The 25,840-nt window shown below is 45.4% G+C and overlaps 1 protein-coding gene across 2 annotated transcripts in view; it reads right to left on the bottom strand.

The window, feature by feature from the left end:
* Nucleotides 1-25,840, bottom strand: part of PAPPA (pappalysin 1) — a 418,033-nt gene that overhangs the window by 242,516 nt on the left and 149,677 nt on the right. For both annotated transcript variants that reach the window (XR_013270192.1, XM_077467932.1), the window contains exons 3-4: nucleotides 19,270-19,415; nucleotides 12,519-12,818 (exon numbers count right to left, since the gene is read on the bottom strand). Coding sequence is in view for 1 of the 2 variants with exons in the window: in XM_077467932.1 (XP_077324058.1) it covers nucleotides 12,519-12,818; nucleotides 19,270-19,415 (446 nt within the window). In the remaining variant the exon portion in view is untranslated. The remainder of the gene's footprint in view (nucleotides 1-12,518; nucleotides 12,819-19,269; nucleotides 19,416-25,840) is intronic.

Raw genomic sequence — 25,840 nt, 5'->3', positions numbered from 1 at the left:
CAACCAAACTGACAAGAGGCATGGAGGAACTCAGCTATGAGGAAAGATTAGAGGAACTGAATTTATTCACTCTTGATAAGAGGAGATTAAGGGGGGATATAATCAACATGTACAAATATATAAGGGGTCCATATAGTGAACTTGGTGTCGAGTTATTCACTTTACAGTCAACAAAGAGGACAAGGGGGCACTCTTTACGTCTAGAGGAAAAGAGATTTCATCTCCAAATATGGAAAGGTTTCTTCACAGTAAGATCTGTGAAATTGTGGAATAGACTCCCTGCAGAGGTGGTTCTGACCTGCTCAGTGGATTGCTTTAACCACTTAAGCCCCGGACCAATTGTCAGCCTAAGGACCAGAGGTCTTTTTACAATTTCGCACTGCACTGCTTTAACTTCTAATTGCGCGGCCATGCAATGTTGTACCCAAACTAAATTTGCATCCTTTTCTTCCCACAAATAGAGCTTTCTTTTGATGGTATTTGATTGCCTCTGAGACTGAAAATTAAAAAATAAAAATATATTTTCTACTTTTTGTTATAAGAAAAATCGAATAAACTAAATTTTAGTCATACATTTAGGCCAAAATGTATTCAGCCACGTCTTTAGTAAAAAAAATGTCAATAAGCGTATATTTATTGGTTTGCGCAAAAGTTATAGCGTCTACAAACTAGAGTACATTTTCTGGAATTTACATAGCTTTTAATTTATGACTGCCTATCTCATTTCTTGAGGTGCTAAAATGGCAGGGCAGTACAACCCCCCCCCCCCAAATGACCCCATTTTGGAAAATAGACACCCCAAGGAAATTCCTGAGGGGCATGTTGAGCCCATTAAATATTTTTTTTTGTCCCAAGTGATTGAATAATGACACAAAAAAAAAAGTTTACAAAAAGTTGTCACTAAATGATATATTGCTCACACATGCCATAGTTATATGTGGAATTGCACCCCAAAATATATTCTGCTGCTTCTCCTGAGTACGGGGATACCACATATGTGGGACTTTTTGGGAGTCTAGCCGGGTACGGCACCCCGAAAACCAATCACTGCCTTCAGGATTTCTTTTTTTTTTTTTAATTTCAATGGTTTTTATTGAGATTTTCACAAATACAAAAGAATAAATTAAAGGGCCAGGGTAGCGTAGCCTGATACATTCTAAAACATAAGGTAAAGTACAGTTGAGTAGTGACGTTAACGTAGCATAAATCACATTTGGGCTTAAGTGTTGAATATATTGTTGGCGATAGGCGAGGGGTGGAGGCGTCGTCCCCACACCCAAACACTCCATCCAGGAGTTATGTTATGGGGTGGGAGGCGAGACCCCCCACTCCCCCGCTCAGCACCAACCTACCCCTTCCTTCTCTATCCCACTTCTTGCCCTGCTTTAATTGATATGCTTTTTATTAAAGATTTTCCATACATAGATAACCATATTGTACTGTATAGAAAAGGAAAAGAAGATACAGATTACGTATCGAGCAAGTTAATGCACTGAAGCTGCTATGTAGCGCCTACTCATCAATGCCTGCCCTTGATGCGCTTTCCCCCCACCCTACCCCCCCCAGGCCTCCCTCCCACCCACCCACCCCACCTCGAGCACGCAGCGCCGGCAACAACCGTCTCAGTCGTAGCCAAATAGCTATATCCGTATGGGCAAGAGAGAAGAAAAGAAAAAAAAAAAAAAAAAAAAAGGAAAGGGTTCCACGTAAGGAGGAAGGGAGGAAAACTCCTCCCTACCACCCGCCCAGCGGGTACTAGGCCATTCATGTATTGACCTCACTCCAAGGGGAACCCCATATCAGTCAGCCAAGGATACCATAATATCTCGAATTTTCTTAAATTATTTAGCTTTATAAGCATTGCTCTCTCACACCATATTAAAGAGTTAATTGCATTAACCCATTGTCCAGTATCCGGGGGATCCTTAGCTTGCCAATTAATTGCTATCAGTCGCCTAGCTTGATATAAGCACTTCAGGACGGATGGCTTAATTGGCAGAGGAATATTAACCCCTTCAAATATCCCCAGTAAACAGGCCCTGGCCTCGGGTTTCAGGGTGGTCTTGAAAGCTCTATTTATTTTAATGACTATTTCTAACCAATAGCTATACAGTTTTGGGCATTTCCATACCATGTGGAAGAGATCACCCGGTGCCCCACATCTAGGACATTCATCCCTAGGTTTCCTCCCCATTTTCCATAGCTTCTGGGGGGTGTAATATGCCCGGTATATGAGGAACAAATGGGACACTCGCTGAGATGGAGATATAGAGGCCAAGTGCCCCTGTTCAAGCGTTTTAGCCCACTGTTCCCGAGATATCGGGCCAACATCCCCCATCCAACCCTGCCTACTCTTGGCTGGGCCTTCACCTTTCAAGAAACTGCCTCTAAGCTTTATATATAGCCGCGAAATCTGGCCTTTTACATGCCTGCGATCTATAAGGGCCTGGAGCAGGGGAATTTCAGTTCGCTCAATAGCGAGTGACCCGTATTGGGCTTGAATTGCATGTCTCAACTGCAAATATTTGTAGAACGACCTATTAGGGACATTAAATTCCTGTCTGATAGTTTCAAAAGGTTTCATTACGTTCCCCTCATAGAGGTGCACTATTCTATTAATCCCCTGGCTATCCCATTCCGGAGCTTTATCTACCTTGTTTAATTCGGGCAGGTGGCGATTACACCATAGAGGGGTATAAGTAGTTATTCCCGCATATCCTAACTTACGCTTTGCTTGCTGCCATACCTTCCTCATTAGAATATTAGTAGGGCATCTGTAGGAAAAGGCGTTAGCCTCCAGGGCTTCGGGAACCAGTTTATGAGGTGCTCCCAGCATCATCAACTTATGGTTTATAGACCCCCCCTCTTGAAGTCCTGCCCCTGCTAGGTGCTGGAGTTGGGCAGCCAGGAAGTATGCACCCAAGTGGGGTATGGCCAACCCTCCCTCCGCGACGGGGAGCTGCAGCGTATGCAACCCTATCCGAGCATGCCCCTTTTTCCAGATTAATTCCCGAATAAGCGAATCCATGGTTTGGAACCATTTCTGGTTAATCCAAATTGGAGAGTTGTGTAGAATGTAAAGTATTTGGGGTTGCCAAAGCATTTTTACTAGGCTGCAGCGTCCCGCCACCGAGAGAGGGAGGCCACACCATCTATTAAGTTTCGTCTTCATTTTCAACAGTAGTGGTGCCAAATTCTCGTTGACATATTGACTTACGTCCCCAGATATCCAGATGCCCAGATACTTCAGCTTAGTCACCGTCTCCAGGCCTGCTATCGTTGAGGGCACCCCGTGTTCCCCATACCTGAACAATGGTAGAAGAGCTGATTTGCCCCAGTTGATCTCTAAGCCCGATTGTTGACCGAACTCACCCATCAGATGGATCACTCTATTCAGGGTAGAGTCCACATCGCCAATAAAAAATAGGAGGTCATCCGCGAATAAGGCAATTTTTTCCTCGTCGCTACCCCGCCGAAATCCCTGTATATCCGGGCAGGATCTTACCAGAGCCGCAAGGGGCTCCATGGCCAATACAAAGAGGAGGGGGGACAACGGGCACCCCTGCCTTGTACCTCTCTCCAGTTGGAATGATTCAGAGGCTTCAGTACCCATCTTGATTTTGGCCCTAGGTTTATTGTACATTAATTTTATCCACTGGATAAATAAGGGGCCAAATCCAAACCTCTCTAGGACCCTCCACAGATAGCCCCATTCCAAGCTATCAAAGGCCTTAGTGGCATCAAGTGCTAAAATAGCCCCCACCCCCTCATTATCTCTGGGTAATTGGACATTAAGGAAGACTCTTCTAATATTAGTGCTGGTTGCCCTACCCGGGATAAAACCGGACTGATCTGGATGTATGAGTTTATGGATGTATGTATTTAACCGAATTGCTAGTGCTTTGGCTAGTATTTTAATATCCGAACATAGCAGGGATATCGGCCGATATGATGGAACTTCCTGGCAGTCCTTGCCCTCCTTCAAGATTAAAATAATATTAGCCTCGCGCATCGAGGCGGGGAGTTCCCCCGTCTCCAATGCGTGATTCAATGTCACGAGGAGTTCCGGCAGTAGGACCTCCCCATAACGTTTGTAGATTTCTACTGGAAGGCCATCTGGCCCTGGAGATTTATCATTGGGCATTGGGCATTGCGGCTACTGCATTTTTTAATTCTTCCAGCGTAAGTGGTAACTCAAGGGATAGTTTATCATCCATTGACAAAGTTGGTATTGCTGTCCGAAGTAGAAAATCAGTAGCTGAATTACCTTGTCCCTGGATGACGGATTTATATAAATTTTTATAGTAATCATAAAGTACCCTCATAATCGCGGGAGGGCTGGAGACAAGATCGCCTGTAGGGGACTTAATTACCTGGGCTACTGTTGGCGCACCATTAGTTTGAACCAGGAGAGAAAGGGTTCTACCTACCTTCTCTCCTTCGCCAAAGTAATGCTGACGCTGAAATATCCGCCTGTTCTCTGCTTTTTTTAGGAGAGCTATTTTATAGACTTGTTGGCTGGCCAACCATTCCCGCTGGCTTACAGTCGATGGAGCTGCTATGTATGCTTGTTCTGCCTGGGCGACCTTATTTCTCATTGCTAGGTCCTGCTCTCGAGCTTTCCTCTTAATAATTGCGACTTGTTGTATTAATGTGCCCCTAATATAGGCTTTTAGGGAGTCCCAGACTATACCCGGAGGGGCAGAGCCCCTATTTATTTGGAGAAATTCCCCTAACTTATCCTGGGGGGGACTTGGGCCACCCATTAATACCAGCCAACCCGGGTTTATCCTCCACTCTCTTGGACCTGGTCTAGCACCCAGAGACAGTATCATGGACAAGGGGGAGTGGTCAGAGACCCCCCTTGCTCCGTATTCTATCTCCTGGACCACCTCCGCGGCTACTTTATTGCCCAGCACCATATCAATTCTTGATAGTGTGCAGTAAGTACTGGAAAAGCAGGAATACTGTCTTACTTGAGGATGACGTATTCGCCATAGATCATTTAAGCCTATTTCGGAGATGAAACCCTGCAAGCGCCCTATTTTGGTCACCAATGGGGCAGGGAATCTATCCATATACGGATCCAACGTTTCGTTGAAATCGCCTACTACTATCCATGGGACATCTGGCTTATCTAAGCAGAACGCCATCAGTTTAACCATTACCTCCAGTTTAAAGGGAGGGGGTATATAAATATTAGCTAAGATGCATTGACGCCCGCGCAGCAGGCCGTATAAAAAAACAAATCTTCCCTCTTTGTCAATAGAGGACTCCTTGCACAGAAAATCCGTGCCTCTTTTAACAAGAACACTCACCCCTCTAGAGAATGATGTATAAAAGGAGTGGTAATATGCCGAGAACCTCCGGTTCCTTAACAATGGGGCTGTGCTAGGGGTTAGATGTGTCTCTTGAAAAAAAAGCAGGCCGGGACCTCCCCTTTCTGTTTCCAGCAAAACTGCTGCCCTCTTTTTTGGATCTCCCAGCCCCCTCACATTCCATGATATGATGTGTACACTACCCATAGATGTTACTACTATCCAAACCGGACGGGACAAGGGAGAGGGAGAGGAGGGGGCCCGCCCTCCCACGACGGGCCCGCCACCCCGCCCCCCCCCCCCGATTCCGTTGTACCAGCTATACGTGCTCGAGGTGCCCCCCTTAACCCTACTACCCACCCCTTCTCCCCCCCCTCTCGTCCCCCCACCCCCCCCACCCAACTGAGCGACCCCTCCCCCCCCCTCCTCCTCCCACCCCCCCGCCCACCCATCAGGGTATCCCCTGGGGGTCACTATTGTGGCCCGACTTTCCATACTCCCCAGGACCCTGGACACCCGTCCCCGCTCCCCCCTCTCTCCCAAATTACCCGGGGACCCCTAGACTCCCCGGATTGCCTCGCCTCAACCCCCCTCAGCCACTCCACCACCAATGTAGCGTAGGCCCGAGCTGGTCAAACAAAAAAAAAAAAAAAAATACAAAAAAAATAAAAAAGGGGGGAAAGGGGGGATGGCAGGAAATATTCAATACCAGCACCCCCAATACTTAACTATTAAGCGTTTCTAATAGTATTTATACTATGTTGTGCCGTACATGCCATCTCCCTTTCTCACCCCCCTATGCTAATCCGTGAAGAGTGACCTTATAATAACATACCTCATACAACCATGATAAACATTCCCCCTTGCTACTAAATGGAGTTATTTCAAGTGCAAATATTATATAATATTATACAGTACTCTCTTACTTCCCAAAAAAAAAAAAAAAAAAAAAAAAAGGGGGGTATTCAGTGACGACCCCTCCAAAACTTATGTGAGATATATAGTGATATTTGCATTGTATTATACTATTTATACCAACATTTATGCTAACACCCTTGCTCACCCCTCTTTGCTAAAAAGTGCTAATTAGTGCTAAATGACATTATAATCACGTGCCTCAAACTAAATCTAACTAACATAATAAATATTCCACATCTCTACTCAATAGAATTGTTTCTCGTGCAGATATTATACAATGCTCACAAACAAAAAAAAAAATAAAAAAAAATAAAAAAAAATAAAAAAAAAAAAGACGGGCACAGTCCTCCTGCCCCTCGACTCCTCCCCACCACCCCCAGAAGGGGGAGGAGGGGAAGAGAAAAAGGGCCCCCAGGGAGCCGGCCCTGTTAGCCAATCCTAGTGGTTGCAAAATAGCTAAAAATCACTTTTATGTTCCTCCAGCCACTTTTCCACTTCCCCTGGGGTGCCAAAAAAAAAAGTTGAGCCCAAAGCGGTTATTCGTAGCCGGGCAGGATACAACAGTGCATAGTTTAACTTGTATTGACGGAGGGTTCGCTTAATGGAGATAAACTCGGCTCTCTGTTTCTGTAGATCTGGTGAGAAGTCTGGGTAGAACGAAACCCTAGATCCTTTATAAAAAACATCATTCAGTTCCCTGGTCCTTCGTAGCAAAATAATACGATCATTATAATTCACAAGTCTCAATATCAGAGGCCTGGTACGGCCCTCTGATGGATGCGGGCCTGCGGGAACTCTATGGGCCCTTTCAATAGCGAAGAGAGTGGTAAAAGGGGTATTGCCCAAAAGTTCCCTGAACCAGTTTTCCAGAAAGTTTATGGGGTTAGACCCCTCGCTTCCCTCTGGGAGGCCAATCAGGCGGATGTTATTCCTGCGGTTACTATTTTCCAACGCATCTAATTTTGCTGACTGTATGGCCATTTGTTTCTGTAGCACATTTATTTTTTGCTGTAGTGGAGAAAAATCGTCCTCGATCGTGCTTAGTCTTCCTTCCAGGACCGTGGTTCTTGCCATTGTGTTGCTCAATAGTTGGCCCATGGAGTGCAGTTCAGTTTTAATACTGCCTAGCTGATTATCGAGGCCACCTATAGACACCTTGCATTCATTGACTGCCTGCAATATATCGCGCAATGTGGGTTCATCACCCTCTAACGGAGGGGATTCCACCGGAGCTATTATATTGTGCGCTATCTTGCTTACTGCTGTAGCTGGGTCATGCATCTTGCTTCCACTAGGTGATCGACCTGGATTAGATGCTAGTTGAGTGATGCTTCTCCTTTCCGTAGTACCCCCCTGTATCTTTGTTTGCCCTGCTGACTGATGGGGCCCTTTTCTGGTAGGGGAAGTTGCATGGGCAAAGCGTTCCAATTTTGCTGCCGCAGTAGCAGATGCCTGGTTTGCTTTCTCTTTGGCTGCCCGGGTTTTTTGGTTCCCCTCACCAATCAGCCCATCCTCATTGGCCCGCTTGCTGAGCATGGTAGAGAAGTGGCTAAGAGTAGTGGTGTTGGAGAATTGCAATAAGATCGCCCCCCAAAAAAAAAAAAAAAAAAAAAAGAGAAAAAGGGAGAGGGGAAGGAAGGGTACAACCGAGAAGAGGGGAGAAAGGAGGCTAGCTGACCACCAATAGAAAAGGGTAGAGAACCAGTAAAGGCGCAGTTTCCAAACAGTCAGCTTTTTTCCTCCCTTTTCCTTTCCTCCCTTCCCTCTTGCTTACTTCTCCCTTCCTTCCTTCGCTTTCCCCTCTTCCCCCTCTCTTCCTCCCCCCCTTCCCCTAATTTGTCAATATGGTACAAGTCCGTACGGTAAAACAAAGACAGTGCAGTGGCCCCAGACCAAGGGGACAACAAGTTAACCATACAGACTAAGCATGAAAACAAAAGATTTTTCCCCCGACAGATTATCTGCTTCTCAGCGCTGTATTGAATTTGCGTAGTTGGTTAGCACAGTTCGTCACGCTGTAAACACAGCAATGCAGTCATATGGAGGGAAAAAGAGAAAAAAAAAAAAAGAGGGGGGGGAAAGCCGTTTCAGTAAGCCCCGGAAGCACCGAGAGCTTGGCAGCCTCTATCTTCCAACAAGCAAGCTTAATGGGTCGATAACACTGAACCGGTATGTTTAAACGTTCATATGCCCATTCCCGGGTACTGCACCCTCCTCCTTGCTTGCCTCTCACCCCACGGCTCACTCCCGCTTTACCGTTAGCCTAGGTAGATACCGTAGGCTTCTTCTTCGTAAATTACTACGGGCCGCCGCCTGGGTCTTCTTGATTCAGGCTTCTGTCTCTGTTCTCAGAGCGTCCCAGGTCTGCTGGAAGGGTTCCTTCGGGCTCCCGCAGGCTCCTTCGGCTCGGCTCGCTCCTAGTGACGCGTCGCTGATGACACTGGGCTCACGCTGGTACGAGTTCCCGCGAGAACTAACGCCAAGTTCCGCTTGATGATATTCGACGAGCTCCAGAGTAAGGAAGCTGGGGCCGCTGTATTGCGCACGGAGCCCGGCTGGGAACCCAGGCTAGGCGCCACTTCTATTAACGGGGAGATTTCTTTGCATAGAGGGAGAGTGAGGGGAGGCTAAGAGCGGGCGTCCAGCATTCACACTCTCTCACTCACTCACTCCCGCATCCGGCCACGCCCCCACACTACGTAATTGATTGATTTTTTGCCTTCAGGATTTCTAATGCCGCGTACACACGGTCGAACTGTTTGACGTACTTAGTCCGTTGAAACACATTTCAGTGGACAATCCGCTCGTGTGTGGGCTTCAGCGGACTTTTTCAGCGTGCAGTCCGGAGTACTAAGAATTTCGGTTTTTCCAAAAATCTGTCCGTCGTACTTTGGTTTCAGCAGACAATACGGTCGTCAGTATGCTAGTCCGACGGACTAAGAATGGCGCATGCCCAGAAAGGATTTACTGGGCTTTGCTGTGTCTTGGACTTCCTATTTCTAGTCCCGTCGTACGTGTTGTACGTCATCGCGCAAGCTTTCGTCGGACTGTTTGGGTATCCGTGTATGGTCAAGTCTGTTCAGTGGAAAGTACGCCGGATTGTACGTCGGATTGTATGACGGACTAAGTACGTCAAACAGTTCGACCGTGTGTACGCGGCATAAGGGTGCGAATTTTTGATTTCACTCCTCACTACCTATCATAGTTTCGAAGGCCATAAAATGCCAAAATAGCACAAACCCCCCCCCCCCCAAATGACCCCATTTTGGAAAGTAGACACCCCAAGATATTTACTGAGAGGCATGTTGAGTCCATGAAATATTTTATATTTTGCCGCAAGTTGCAGGAATATTACAAATTTTTATTTATTTTTTTGCACAAAGTTGTCACTAAATGATATATTGCTCACACATACTATGGGCATAAGTCAAATTACACCTCAAAATAAATTCTGCTGCTTCTCCCGAGTACGGGGATACCACATATGAGGGACTTTTTGGGAGCCTAGCCACGTACAGGACCCCGAAAACCAAGCACCCCCTTCAGGATTTAAATATAAAACGCTACCAAAAAAAAACTGTTAGTGATCGCAGGGATCAGGCCTGACTCTGCGAAAGCTGCAGTTATGTGTTTAGTGTTATGTAAGTGACAGTGATCGATCGATACTGCACTTGGGTGGGCTGGGCGGAGGGGCAAAACGCAGGTGCTAGCAGGTATCTGGGCTGATCCCGCTAACAATGCGTTTTTTTGGAACCCTAAACTGCTAAACATATATTGATCTGTTCAGATACTATACCACTACGGGAGGTGTATGCTTTGCGCGTGGGTGTTAGCGGTACTGGCACTAACCTAGCGCTGCCTGGGGCGACGCAGACCCTGACCCTAAAACCTAATTGATATCACCCGCCGGGTGATCAGGGGGTTAAACCTTTATTGGGTAATAAATGGTGGGTGCCCTGATGCTATAAAAAGCAAACTAACTAACCAGAGTCACCCGTAACACTTATACGGTGATCACTGGTGAAAGGGTTAACTAGGGGCAATCAGGGGGTTAAAATCTTTATTAGGTAGTATATGGGGGTCCCTGACGTTATATAAAAACCTGACGGGAAACCTAAATAACTAACTGGCTAACCAGCGTCACCAGTGACACTTATACGGTGATCGCTGGTGAAAGGGTTAACTCTAGGGGCAATCAGGGGGTTAAAATATTTATTAGGTAGTATATGGGGGTACCTAACGCTATAAAAACCTGGCGGTGAACATAAAAAATAACTAGCTACCTAGCGGCACCAGTGACACTAATGCAGCGATCAGAAAAATGATCGCTTAGTGACACTGGCAAAAGGGGGTGAAAGGGTTAATTAGGGGAAATCAGGGGGTTAAAACCTTTATTAGGTAGTATATGGGGGTCCCGGACGCTATATAAAAACCTGACGGGGAACCTAAATAACTAACTGGCTATCCAGCGTCACCAGTGACACTTATACGGTGATCGCTGGTGAAAGGGTTAACTCTAGGGGCAATTAGGGGGTTAAAACCTTTATTGGGTAGTATATGGGGGTACCTAGCGCTATAAAAACCTGGCGGTGAACCTAAAAAAAATAACTAGCTACCTAGCGGCACCAGTGACACTAATGCAGCGATCAGAAAAACGATCGCTTTTGTGAAATCGCAACTTACTCCTCAGGAACAAGCCCACCTTGGTGAACACTCTTTTATCTAAAATGGCCAATGGCCCACCGCAACCCCCTCCACTACTGGGTAGCTACCCACGACAAGACTGCAATTATGGGCCCCCCCCTCCCCCCTCCTACCCCCCCCCCCAATCAGAGCCCTCTTGATGATCTGATATATATATTGTTCTTCTCCCCGAGGTTGAGTTAGTGCCTAATTATTCCCTGATCCATCCAGTTATTGCTACCTCGTTTCTATTCGACTGTCAGGGAGAGTGATACTCTCCATTATGTGGTTTGTGGGACGGTGCCCTGGCACCAATTGTTGCTCAATATATTGCTATTATATAGCCTGTAAATTTTCAAAAATGAGAAAAAATTTGTACGTACTGTTCACCCATTTGTAATGTACCCTTTTCTTTTCTCAATAACATTTTTTTGAAAAAAAAAAAAAAAAAACGATCGCTTAGTGATACTGGCAAAAGGGGGTGAAAGGGTTAACTCTAGGGGCAATCAGGGGGTTAAACCTTTATTGGGGGGGGAGTAGGGGGCTACCCTGGACCTAACACTAACTGCCCTGACACTTTTTACTGTCACAACTGACACTAAATGCAGTGATCAGTAAATAAATGATCACTGCAATCAGTGACACTGTGACTGGGAGGGGGGCGATCGGGGGGGGGGGGGGGGGTGATCGGTGGGTAATTTGTGTGTCTATGTGTACCTACATGTCAGTGTAGTGTTTGGTGCACTTACTATGTGTTCTCCTCGCAGTCCGGTCAAAAAGACCGCCCCGAGGAGAATGACATCACTTCCTCCCTGCCTGTGTTTACACTACACAGGCGGGGGAAGCTTCTCATTCGCCAGGAGCGATCGAGAGGGGATGGCCAGAAACCAACGGCCATCCCCTCATCCCGGATCGCTCCTGAAGCAAAAACGGACCGCCGCAGCCAGCAGGAGGGGGTCCGATCGGACCCCCCACCCACTGGAAGGCAAGCACGTGCATGTACGTGCTTGTGCCTGTTGGTGCCATTGTGCTGACGTACATTGCCATGCGGCGGTCCTTAAATGGTTAAGAAGGGCCTGGATTATTTCCTAAGTGTACATAATATAACTGGGTTCTAACATTTATAGGTAAAGTTGATCCGGGGAAAATCCGATTGCCTCTCGAGGGATCAGGAAGGAATTTTTTCCCCTGCTTTAGCAAATTCGATCATGCTCTGCTGGGGTTTTTTGCCTTCCTCTGGATCAACTGTGGATATAGAATTGGGTATATGGGATTGTATGATATTAATATTATTATTATTTTTTATTTTTTTTGTGGTTGAACTAGATGGACCTGTGTCTTTTTTCAACCTGACTAACTATGTAACTATGTAGCTATGTAACATTACCCAGTCCATACTAGTATAGATCCTAACATATTACCCAGTCCATACCCGTATAGATCCTACACCCAATCCATATAGATATATAGTATAGATATCCAGAATGAGATTATTCCCCATTGAGATCTGTTTTTAAAGTGTTCCTTGAATTTTTTTGAGCAGTGTATATTGTCAGATTATTTTATTTTTTATTTTTTTGCTGTGAGCAAATGTCTTACCTGCATAGCTCATGTAGTTATTATACGGGGTGTTGAAAAAAGTTCGAAAGCCACAAGTTTCATTCCCAGGTCCGGGGTTAGGATCTCCACAACTCTTATGCTTAGGCGATGGGTTGGTATCGTGGCACAGATCCCCGGTTTCGTAGGAAGGATCCGTCTCCATGCACGGATCGCTGCAGGATAAAATTTCCGAGATGCCGCGGAAGACATGGTATAGTCCCAGGCTGTGTCCAATTTCATGGATCATGGTATGAGTATGGCCGGGAACTCCAAAAAAAGAGGGGTTCATGACAATGCCACCTGGAAAAGAGCAAGAGGGATGCCGGTTAAGCTATATAAAACCTTTTTTTGCATACATTTGATGGTAGTAATTTCTTAAAGACCTTGTGGAAGAAGATTGTGGCGCTTTCAGAACTAGGTAGGTCTGCCGTAACATACAAGAATGTAGATCTGTACATTATGGTAAGAGCTGCTGCCCACTGCAATGGCTTTGTCATTCAATGCTGTAGTAAAAAGTCAAGATAAGCTCAAACAAGTTCTTCCCTTAACAGGACCCAAGGCACCAACTCTTATACCAGGATTCTACAAAAAGTTTCCACACTTTTTTAAACTCTATTAAATATAAAATAAGTGGTCTTTTTGAAGACCCCTTGTATACATACACTATATTGTCAAAAGCATTGGGACGCCTGCCTTTACACGCACATGAACTTTAATGGCATCCCAGTCTTAGTCCATAGGGTTCAATATTGTGTTAGCCCACCCTTTACAGCTGTAACAGCTTTAACTCTTCTGGGAAGGCCATCCACAAGGTTTAGGAGTGTGTCTATGGGAATGTTTGACCTATTTTCCAGGAGTGCATTTGTGACGTCAGGCACTGAGGTTGGACGAGGAGGCCTGGCTCAAAGCCTGTGCTCTAATTTATCCCAAAGGTGTTCTATCAGGTTGAGGTGCAAGTTCCTCCACCCCAAACTCGCTCATCCATGTCTTTATGGACCTTGCTTTGTGCACTGGTCCTAATCATTTGGTGGAGGGGGGATTATGGTGTTGGGTTGTTTTTCAGGGGTTGGTCTTGGCCCCTTAGTTCCAGTGAAGGCAACTCTTAAGAAGACAGCATACCAAGACATTTTGGACAATTTCATGCTCCCAACTTTGTGAGAACATTTTAAGGATGGGCCCTTCCTGTTCCAACATGACTGTGCCCGCCCCACCACGTCACTCATTCACAGCGTTCTGTGAATGAAAAACTACAAGGTCCGGCAGCCTTTGTAGCTGTCGGCTTGTAGTTTTCAATTAACTACTATGGTGCTGTGGAGCGCTGTGGTAGTTCATTCTCTCTTCTTGTCGGATTGTATCTGCTTGCCCATCTGACAGTCTGCAGGAGACCTGCATGGCGCCAGAAACCCAAAAAAATTAATGCACTTTTTTTTTACCTGCGAAAAAATGTGCATTTATTATTTTTTGTTAAAAGGTGGACTTACCCTTTAATACACCTTTGCTCTTTTAATTGTTTTCATGCAAATCAAGCAAGTTTGCAAATACAACTTTTTGTTTCCAATTCCCCTACATTCCTTTGAAAGCTCTGCTGGCAACCTCAAATTTCCTGTAAGCAAGATAATCTGCATGTCTTCGGGCAAAGGCAACCTGTTTATATAAAAAAAATTCAACTACAAAATGCACCCCCAATATTCATTTATTTATTTCAGGTATTTATATAGTGCCGGGAATTCACCCCTCTTGATGGGTGTGGTCCCAGCACCCCAATCTCTTTCAAGAAAGCCCATCTGATGATTGCCTGTCCATCTAGCCTGCCCCAGTGGGACTTTCTTCTAACTGGACAGCCATGGCCTAGGGAAGAGTTGGATCTAGTTATTAGGGGCTCCTGAAAATGACAAGGTAGCTATAATGATCTAAATAGTTCATTTCATTTTTTGTTCATAAAAGGCACATTTTTGAATTGTATAAAAGTCAACTTTAAGATAAAATTCACTTTTTATTTTTGTCCACCCTACCCCTCCACCCTTAAGTCACTCTCCACCCTTATTGAACCCCAATATCCATACCTACCAAATTTTGAACTTGGGAATAAGAGACATTTAAGGTAAATAGTCACCTGTGGCACACTAAATGTGTGTGCGGCCAAACATAATAGTTGGAGGGGGAGGGTACATGGACGGCAGGAAGGATCACTGCGGTACATGGAAGGAAAGAGGGAGGGATCCCTATGATACATGGAAGGCAGGAAGGATCACAATGATGCATGGAAGGCAGAAACGATAACTATGGCACATTGAAGGTGGGAAGGCAGGATCACTATGACACATGGAAGACAGGAAGGATCCCTATGACACATATGGATAATTATGGTACATGGAAGGGAGGAAAGATCACTATGATAAATGGAAGGCAGAAAGGATCACTATAGCACATGGAAGGCAGGAAGGAGGGATCCCTATGGTACATGGAAGGCAGGAAGGATCTCTATAGCACATGGAAGGCAGGAAGGAGGGATCACTATGGCACATGGAAGGCAGGAAGGATCACTATGACACATGGAAGGCAGGAAGGATCACTATGGTACATGAAAGGCAGGAAGGATCACTACGGTACATGGAAGGCAGGAAGGATCACTATGACACATGGAAGGCAGGAAGGATCACTATGGTACATCAAAGGTGGGAAGGCAGGATCACTATGGCACATGGAAGACAGGAGCGATCCCTATGACACATATGGATCATTGTGGTGCATGGAAGGGAGGAAAGATTACTATGTTAAATGGAAGGCCTGAAGGAAGGATCACTATGGTGCATGGAAGCAAGGAAGAATCACTATGACACATGGAAGGCAGGAAGGATCACTATGGCACATCAAAGGTAGGAAGGCAATATCAATATGGCACATGGAAGACAGGAAGGATCCCTATGACACGTATGGATCATTATGGTACATGGAAGGGAGGAAAGACCATTTTAGTAAATGGAAGGCAGAAAGGATTACTATGGCACATGGAAGGCAGGAAGGAGGGATCACTATGGCACATAGAAGCCAGGAAGGATCACTATGACACATGGAAGGCAGGAAGGATCGCTATGGTACATGAAAGGCAGGAAGGATCACTATGGTACATGGAAGGCAGGAATGATCCCTATGCTACTTGGAAGACAGGAAGGATCACTATGATGCATGGAAGGCAGGAAAGATAACTATGGTAAATGAAAGGCAGGAAAGATCACTATTGCACATCAAAGGTGGGAAGGCAGGATCACTATGGCACATGGAAGACAGGAAGGATCCCTGTGACACATATGGATCATTATGGTACATGGAAGGGAGGAAGAGCACTATGGTAATTGGAAGGTAGGAAGGAAGGATCACTATGGTGCATGGAAGGCAGGAAGGATCACTATGACTCATGGAAGGCAGGAAGGATCACTATGGCACATTGAAGGTAGGAAGGCAGGATCACTATGGCACATGGAAGACAGGAAGGATCCCTATGACACATATGGACCATTATGGTACATGGAAGGGAGGAAAGATCACTATGATAAATGGAAGGCAGAAAGGATCACTATGGCACATGCAAAACAGGAAGGAGGGATCACTATGGCACATGGAAGGCAGGAAAGATCACTATGGTGCATGAAAGGCAAGAAGGATCACTATGGTACATGGAAGGCAGGAATGATCACCATGGCACATGGAAGGCAGGAAGGATCACTATGACACATGGAGGGCAAGAAGGATCACTATGGCATATGAAAGGCAGGAAGGAAGGATCATTATGGTACATGGAGGACAGGAAGAAAGGATCACTATAGCACATAGAAGGCAGGAGCACTATGGCATATGGAAGGCAGGAAGGATCCCTATAGTATGTGGAAGACAGGATTAGATGGAAGCGAGTGAGGGGTCAGATCAGTTGTTCACTCACCCAGAGGCTCAGGCAGTGACATCACAAGCACTGCTTCAAAACTCCCACCCACACAATACCTTAACAGGCACAGCATTGGCTGCATGCCAAAAGTTGTGGGCGGACACAGGGGGACATAGAGAGGAGGCAGAGCAGACCTAGCCTACCTCCTCTCCCATTCTGTAGGCTGTACAGCGGGCTGACGAGCAGGTGAATGGGTGGGGGAGGTGGTGCAGTGCTGGCTAGGCACGGAGCGAGTTTCAGCCTTGACAGCCGCCATATTGCGCACACCTGCCAGGTAGACTAGTGGAGTCAAGTGCCCCGGACTTGTTCAGGCACTGGGCTCCGCTGAGGGATTCATCCCAGATTCACAGGTCACTCGGATTTACTTGAAATTTACTTGAAATACTGAGATGGTCCTGGCGAATCTGGGATGGTTCAGAGGTATGCCAATATCTTCTCGGTGCAGGCACTACCTGTGCAGTAGGCTTAGTTAGCCCTTGTACACACGGTCGGAGAATCCGTCGGAATGTATCTTATCGGACCGTGTCATCAGATAATCCGACTGTGTGTGGTATGCATCGGACTGATTCTGTCCGAATCTCCGTCCGACCCAATTTTCCAACATGTTGGAAATATTTCCCGACCAACTGGGCCGGACGGACCTAATCCGATCATGTGTAGAGCATTTTCATCGGACTAAGTGCCACGCATGCTCAGATCAAATTCCTACATCAAAGCTATTGGCTACTAGCCTGAATGTAATCGTAACGAAATTACGTCATCACGTTCTGAAAGATCGGATTTTTCGCCAACTTGGCCCGACCGTGTGTATGCAACAGTTTCGGACACAATCCGTCGGACTAAATCCGACGGGCAAAATCCGACGGATTTGGTTGGCATAATCTCCGACCGTGTGTACGTGGGCTTAGGCCGCGTACACACGCGGGGACTGTTCGCCCAACTTTGTCCGCTGAACAGTGTTTCGGCGGACAGTCCGCTCGTGTGTGGGCTTCAGCGGACAGTTTCAGCGGACAGTCTGACGAACAAAGTTTTTCGGAAATTCCGTAAAACTGTCCGCTGAAACTTGGTTTGAGCGGACAGTCCGCCCGTGTGTAGGCTTGTTCATCAAACTAAGTTCCGTGCATGCTCAGAAAGGATTTACACGGCGAAGGTTGCATTGCAGTGTATAGGACGTCGTATTTCTAGTCCCGTCGTACGTGCTGTTCACGTCATCGCGCAAGTTTCAGCGGACTGTTCGTTCGTCATGTGTGGCCAAGTCCGTCCATGCTAATTTTGAGCGGACTGTCCGCTCAAACTGTTTGACGAACAAAGTTGGGCGAACAGTCCCCGCGTGTGTACGCGGCCTTAGAGTTCTATGAGGTTGCCTCCCAAGGATCTTTGGCCAAGGGACATGGGCCCATAGAATCATATAGGGAGCTACTGCACACAAAGGATGTTCAGGTCAGGATAGGCTTGTTTGTGTCAGGAAAGGGAGGCAAAAAGGATAAGTTTACATCGTTTTAAAGCATCCTTTATATTACAACTCTGTGCTTTCTGAATCCTCCCTTGTAGTGGGGATGCAACCATACTTCTGTATTTAAATGCTCATTTAGTCTAGGACAGGGGTCTTCAGACTTTAGAGGGGCTGGACTGTGGTCAGTGGGAGTAAAAAATGCCTCCATGTCAGTGGAGTAAACATTGTCCTAGACTTGGTGGTAAGTGGGAGTAAGAAAACGATGTAGTGCCTGTGGTAAATAGGGGGAGGAATAGTCCCCAGTCATTGGTGTCAGTAATAGGAAGAGTGCCCCATCAGTGGTGTCAGTAAGAGGAATAGTGCCCCATCATTGGTATCAGTGGAAGGAATAGTTCCCCATCATTAGTGTCAGTGAGAAGAATAGTGCCCTATCATTGGTATCAGTGGAAAGAATAGTTCCTCATCATTGGTGTCAGTGAGAGGAATAGTGCCCCATCATTGGTATCAGTGGAAGGAATAGTGCCCCATCACTGGTATCAGTGGAAGGAATAGTGCTCCATCATTGGTGTCAGTGGGAGAAATAGTGCCCCATCATTGGTATCAGTGGAATGAATAGTGCCCCATCATTGGTATTAGTGGAAGGATTAGTGCCCCATCATTGGTATTGGTGGGAGGAATAGTGTCCCATCATTGGTATTGACGGGATGGAGTAGTGCTCCATCATTGGTATCAGTGGTAGGAATAGTGCCTCATCATTGGTATCAGTGGGAGGAATAGTGCCTCATCATTGGTGTCAGTGAGAGAATAGTGCCCCATCATTGGTGTCAGTGGAAGGAATAGTGCCCAATCATTGGTGTCAGTGGAAGGAATAGTACCCCATCATTGGTATCAATGGGAGGAATAGTTCCTCATCATTGGTATCAGTGGGGTGAACAGTGCCCCATCATTGGTGTCAGTGGGAGGAATAGTGCCCCATCGTTGGTATCAGTGGGAGGAATAGTGTCCATCATTGGTATCAGTGAGAGAATAGTGCCCCATCATTGGTGTCAGTGGGAGGAATAGTTCCCCGTCATTGGTATCAGTGGGAGGAGTAGTGCCCCATCCCTGGTGTCAGTGGGAGGAATTGTGCCCCATTATTGGTGTCAGTAGGAAGAATGGGGCACTTTCTATGGACCCTGTATCTGTCTTAATGAGGAGAAAACCATTAGACTACTGAGGTATGGGGGAGAAGATGTTGAAGGGACGGAGTGCCAGATTGGGTAGGTGACTCTACTATCTTATGCTCCCTAGACCTACGTTTAGCTTTAAAATAGTAGACAAAGTATGCAAACAGTCCATAGTAGTTAAGCACAACCTACCAAGATATGTAAGAACCTCTTTGTCCCAAGGCCATGTGGCCACCCCGGCCAGCTCCTCTTCTGACGAATTTGCAAAAAATATGTTGAGTTGCGTTGACCCAGTCACATTGAGCCGTTGTTTTAGTTCATTGAGATCTAAGTAAGCCCTGCAACATAAACATTAGTGTGAATCCATGACCTTCTCCGTGCCAATTCATTTATCACTGTGTCACCGCTATTGATAATTAAATAAATAAATGTAGCCCTTTTAAGATATTCTGTTCATTGACCTTCAGAGGGAAGGTTATCATTATCATTACTCAAACATTCATATCAAAGGGATTACTGTCAAATGTTAACATCAAACCTATTCCAACTGACCCATATCACCAGAAGACCAGGCCACCAGCGGATTCTGTACTTTCCAAATACAAGGTCACAGTCTAAGTGTAAATATGCATCATTACAAAAAGGAGTCATGCAAGTCCTCGGTTCACCCCCCAGTTGAGACAAAAAGCAAAAAATATGTGGTTGACAATCAAACTAGTATTATAATATATATATATATATATATATATATATATATATATGTGTGTGTGTGTGTGTGTGTGTGTGTGTGTGTGTGTGTGTGTTTTAAGAATTTTTTGATATCTCTACAGACGCTTCTTCTCTACTACACTACATGGTACCATTAAAGTTCCATATTTTGCATTGGCTTTTGGAGATATGGTTTTGCAAGGGATGAGGGTACCAGTTCCCATTTTTGAGACTGTCTGCTCTAGGTTGGATCAAAAGGTAAAAATTAGAACTCCTGTTGGGTTTTTATTGCTCCCATTAGAGAGTGGATAACTGGAAATTATTTTTAGAGGAACCCAACCCCTTTTCAACACTCTAGGCCAGCCTGTATCCTCCTTGATTTCCTTCAATCATCCAACTGCCAAAGCCCCGAAGTCTGCTGGTACTCCACTGAAATCCACCAAAGACGTTAAACTCCAACCAAGGTTTACTGCATAGAAGGCACACTGCTGACTCCCACCTAAAGCCATGTGTAGCTTTGGGTGGGAGCCAGAAGTGTGATGTCATGGCAATAAACCTTGAATAAAGTTGAACATTGTGCAGGCCCCTTTTTTTTGGATGGTGGACTGCAGTTGAAATGGTGGACTGGTTGGTGGACTGCCGATTCACTGCCAGAGCCCTGGAGTCCACTGTTACTCCACTACAATCCACCATCCAAAGACATTTAATTTCAACCAAGGTTTATTGCATAGACAGCACACCGTTGGCTCCAAAGCCACAGATATCATTGCAATAAACCTTGTCTAAACATCTTTAGTGTGCAGCTTATTTTGTGGTGTTGCATTGGGTGGGAGTCGGAAGTGTGATGTCATGGTAATAAACCTTGAATAAAATTGAACATTGTGCGGCCCCTTTTTTTGGATGGTGGACTGCCGTGAAAATGGTGGACTGGATCGTGGACTGCCAATTCCCTGCAATCAGCCGACTGCCAGAGCCCTGGAGTCCACTGTTCATCCACTTAAATCCACCATCCAAAGACTTTCAACTTCAACCAAGGTTTATTGCAAAGACAACACACCGCTGGCTCCCACCCAAAGCCAATAGCTGCTTTGGGTGGGAGTCAGTGGTGTGATGTCATTGGAATAAACCTTAGCTGGAGTTGAACATCTTTAGAGTGCAGCCCATGTTTTGGATAGTGGACTGCAGTGAAAATGGTGGACTGGATTGTGGAATGCCGATTTTTCCTGCAATCAGCTATCTGCCAGAGCCCTGAAGCCTGTTCTTTTTCCACTGCAATCTACCATCCAAAGATGTTAAATTTCAACCAAGGTTCATTGCATAGACAGAACACTGCTGACTCCCATCAAAGCCATGCATGGCTTTGAGTGGGAGTCAGTGGTGTGATGCCATTGTCAATAAACCTTGGTTGGAGTTGCACATCTTCAGTGTGCGGTCTGTTTTTTTTTTTTTTTCTTTTTATGGTGAACAGCAGTGTAAATGGTGGGCTGGATGATGGACTGCCAATTTCCTGCAATTAGCCATCTGCCAGAGCCCTAGAGTCCACTGTTTATCCACTGCAATCCACCATCCAAAGACGTTCAACTTCAAACCAAGCCAAGGTTTTTGCATTAACAGCACACTGCTGACTCTCAAATGCCATGTGTTACTTTGAGTCGCAGTCAGTAGTGTGATGCCATTGCAATAAACCTTGGCTGGCGTTGAACGTCTTCAGTGTAGGGCCCGTTATTTGGATGGTGGATTGCAGTGTAAAGGATATTTGTTATAAAAATAATCTGGACTACGTAGTCACTACAGGTGGTATCATTGTGATTTTTTTTTTGGAATAGAGAAACCCGAAACAGTGAGACTAATGACTGGAATTTCAATGAATGCACATAAAAAAAGATCCTCCAACATGTTGGAAACCTACATTGAAAATGGTGCTTTGAGCTTGTATCTGTAGCATTCTAATGCCCTGTACACACGGTCGGACATTCCGACCACAAAATCTGTTTGATTTTTTACGACGGATTTTGGCCGAAACTTGTGTTGCATACACATGGTGAGACAAAGTTGTCGGAAAATCTGATCGTTTGGAATGTGGTGATGTTTGTTGCATATGACGGGACTACGTAGAGGCTAGTAGCCAATAGCTTTGGTGTCGTAATTTAATTTGAGCATGTGTGGCACTTTGTCCGTTGGAATTCTCTAGAAACGATCTGAAAAAGTCAGATTGGATTTTGTTGTCTTAATCCGATTGGACATTTTCCGTGTGTATAGGGCATTACGCCGATCTTATAACATTATTTTCAGTTTTTTGCTCTAGGAAGACTGTGTGATGCTGTACAGATGATCCCTCTTTTCCCCGCAACCTTTACAATACAATAACGGTCTCTTATTTAATCTCGCTTCATGGGATTTATTTACTGAAGTCAGATTACTACACTGCTAGCTTGAAGCAAAATGTGTCCTTTTAATAAAATTAGCATTCAGAAAATCCAAGAATGTTGTAAAGAAAAAGGGCAAACTGGAATCTGGCACAGCACGTGCATATATGGATTACAAAAGACTCTATATTTGGCTCTAAGTGATGTAATACCCCATATTATTGTGTAATGCCTTCAGATTTTGAAAATGTTGCTTGATACAATTCAGTGAAGTATTACATAGCTGTACACCATGAATGACAAAAAAAACAGGGACATACCCAAGGCTTTTTCTTTTGCAGCAAAAAAAGGTGCAGGAACTCATCTTTTGAGAGTTGGGGAGGTGGTGTGGGGGCAGGGACCTGCTACATCAAATGGTGGGTGTGACATAATTGAAGTGGGGTATTGTTACATACGAGTTCAGGAGTGCACTGTGTGCTACATATAGAGGGCAGGGTGAGGAGTGTTCTGTTTACAGAGTTCAGGGCTGAGGAGTATGCTGTGTATAGAGAGAGTACAGGGTTGAGGAGTGTGCTACATACAGAGTTCAGGGTTAAGGAGTGCGCTGTGTACAGACTGCAGAGTTAAGGTGTGTGTGTGCTACATACAGAGTGCAGGGTTGAGCAGTGCGTTGTGTACAGAGGGCAGGTTTGAGGTGTGCGCTGTGTACAGAGTGCACGGATGAGAAGTTGCTCTGTACAAAGTTGAGGAGTGTGCTATATACAGGGTGAAGGGTTGAGGAGTGTGCTGTGTACAGAGTGCAGGGCTGTGGAGTGTACTGTGTACAGTGTGCAGGGATGAGGAATTGCTGTGTGCAGTTTGAGGAGTATGCTGTGTACAGACTGCAGAGTTTAGTGTGCTACATACAGAGTGCAGGGTTGAGGAGTGTGTTATGTACAGAGTTGCAGGGTTGAGGAGTATGCTGTGTACAAAGTGCATGGCTGAGGAGTATGCTCTTGTATAGAGTACAGGGTGGAGGAGTATGTTGTGTACAGTTTGAGGTGTGCGCTGTGTACAGAGTGCAGGGATGAGGAGTTGCTCTGTACAAAGTTGAGGAGTGTGCTATATACAGGGTGAAGGGTTGAGGAGTGTGCTACATACAGAGTGCAGGGTTTAGGAGAGTGCTATGTACAGAGTGTAGGGTTGAGGAGAGTGCTGTTTACAGAGTGCAGGGCTGAGAAGTATGCTGTGTATAGAGTACAGGGTTGAGGAGTATGCTGTTTACAGTTTGAGGTGTGCGCTGTGTACAGAGTGCAGGGATGAGGAGTTGCTCTGTACAAAGTTGTGGAGTGTGCTGTGTAAAGAGTGCAGGACTGTGGAGTGTACTGTGTACAGTGTGCAGGGATGAGGAGTTGCTGTGTGCAGTTTGAGGAGTATGCTGTGTACAGACTGCAGTGTTTAGTGTGCTACATACAGAGTGCAGAGTTGAGGAGTATGCTACATACAGAGTGAAGGGCTGAGGAGTGCACTGTGTACAGAGTGCATGGTTGAGGAGTGCACTATGTACAGAGTGCAAAGTTGAGGAGTGGGATAGGTGCAGAGTACAGGGTTTAGGAGTGCGCTGTGTACAGAGTGCAGGGTCCACCACACCAAACTGGTCAAACCATGTCTTTATGGAGCTGGCTTTGTACACTGGGTCATGGTGGAACAGAAAAGGGTCTTCACCAAACTGTTACCATAAGGTTGGAAGAGTACAATTGCCTACAATGTATTTGCATGCCTTGGTATTAAAGATGCCCTGCACTGTGAGCACCAAAACTCAAAATTTTGGAAGGGTGTCCAATTCCTTTGGACACATAGATGGTGCGATGGCCAGTTATCCATAAATAGGGCACATTTTTCTGTAAAATTGATCTCAACAAACATGTTTGGAAATGATGATGATGATGCTAGATCAGTAGATTTAGGTCAGTACTGATGTCATATTTTAGGGAAGGGTTCTCTGGATATTATTAATAGATAGGCCACCAGGAATCAATGGTTATATTGTTTTCTCTATTTGTAGCACCAAAAGCAATCATGGTTTCCAAGACGCCACAGTGATTTACGACTCTATGTTGTGTATCATTCCACCGACAACAATTAGATCAGTCTCGAAATATAAGTTACAGTTGTACAGTAAGCAAAGTACGTGGTGGGATCATAAGGTTGTTAACCATTAACTAAGATATATCTGTCACATTTGTGCAATACTAGAACTCTTCCTGAACATCATTATTCTTGCAGTGGGCATTTATACAACACTCTGGAGAGATGATGGCGTAATGGATGGCTCCTGCACTGGACTGAATGTGGTAGCTTTGAATATCCACGGCAAGGCTGAGGAGGCTGCTTGATCCAAGACAGTGTGTAACAATAATCTTGTTTGTTAAAGATATTACGTGACATTAAGACTGGAAACAAAATACTTGGATTCGAATGTTAAAGTGTATGCAAACCCTAACGAAGTACGTCACTTATTTGCTCCCTCTTGGTCTCTAAATATACCATTAAAATACAGTGCATCCGTAAAGTATTCACAGCGCTTCACTTTTTTCCACATTTTGTTGTTACAGCCTTATTCCAGAATGTATTAAATTCATTATTTTCCTCAAAATTTCCCAAACAATTCCCCACAATGACAAAGTGAAAGAAGTTTTTTTCGAAATTTTTGTATATTTATTAAAAATAAAAATGTAAAAAATCCCATGTACATAGGTATTCACAGCCTTTGTCATGACACTCAAAATTGAGCTCAGGTGCATCCTGTTTCCACTGATCATCCTTGAGATGTTTCTACAACTTGATTGGAGTCCACCTGTGGTAAATTCAGTTGAATGAGCATGATTTGGAAAGGCACACACCTGTCTATATAAAGACCTACAGTTAACAGTGTATCCACAGACCAAGCACGAAGTGCAAGGAATTGTCTGTAGACCTCCGAGACAGGATTGAATGCAGGCACAGATCTGGAGAAGGGTACAGAAAAATGTCTTTGGCATTGAAGGTCCCAATGAGCACAGTGGACTCCATCATCCCTAAATGAAAGACGCTTGGAACAACCAGGACTTTTCCTAGATCGGGCCGCCTAGCCAAACTGAAGCGATCGGGGGAGAAGGGCCTTAGTCAGTGAGGTGTCCAAGAAACGATGAGCTCTCTGACAGAGTTCCAGTATTTCTCTGTGGAGCAAGGAGAACCTTCCAGAAGACCAACCATCTCTGCAGCACTCCACCAAACAGGCCTGTATGGTAGAGTGGCCAGACGGAAGCCACTCCTCAGTAAAAAGCACATGAAGCCCGTCTGGAGTTTGCCAAAAGACACCTGAAGGACTCTCAGACCAGGAGAAACTAAATGATCTGGTCTGATGAAACAAAGATTGAACTCTTTGGCCTGAATGGCAAGCGTCATGTCTGGAGGAAACCAGGCATGAAGCTCATCACCTGGCCAATACCATCCCTACAGTGAAAAATGGTGGCGGCAGCATCATGTTATGGGTATGTTTTTCAGTGGCAGGAACTGGGAGACTAGTCAGGATCAAGAGAAAGATGAATGCAGCAATGTAGAGAGACATCCTGGATGAAAATCTGCTCCAGAGCTCTCTGGACCTTAGACTGGGGCGAAGGTTCATCTTCCAATAGGACAACGACCCTAAGCACACAGCCAAGATAACA

Source organism: Lithobates pipiens, unplaced genomic scaffold (genome assembly GCF_037356315.1).
Source record: "Lithobates pipiens isolate NorthernLeopardFrog02 unplaced genomic scaffold, aLitPip1_a1.2 Scaffold_1, whole genome shotgun sequence".
Lineage (NCBI taxonomy): Eukaryota > Metazoa > Chordata > Amphibia > Anura > Ranidae > Lithobates > Lithobates pipiens.
The sequence above is the reverse complement of the archived record's forward strand: the minus strand, read 5'-3'. Positions and strand labels throughout refer to the sequence as shown.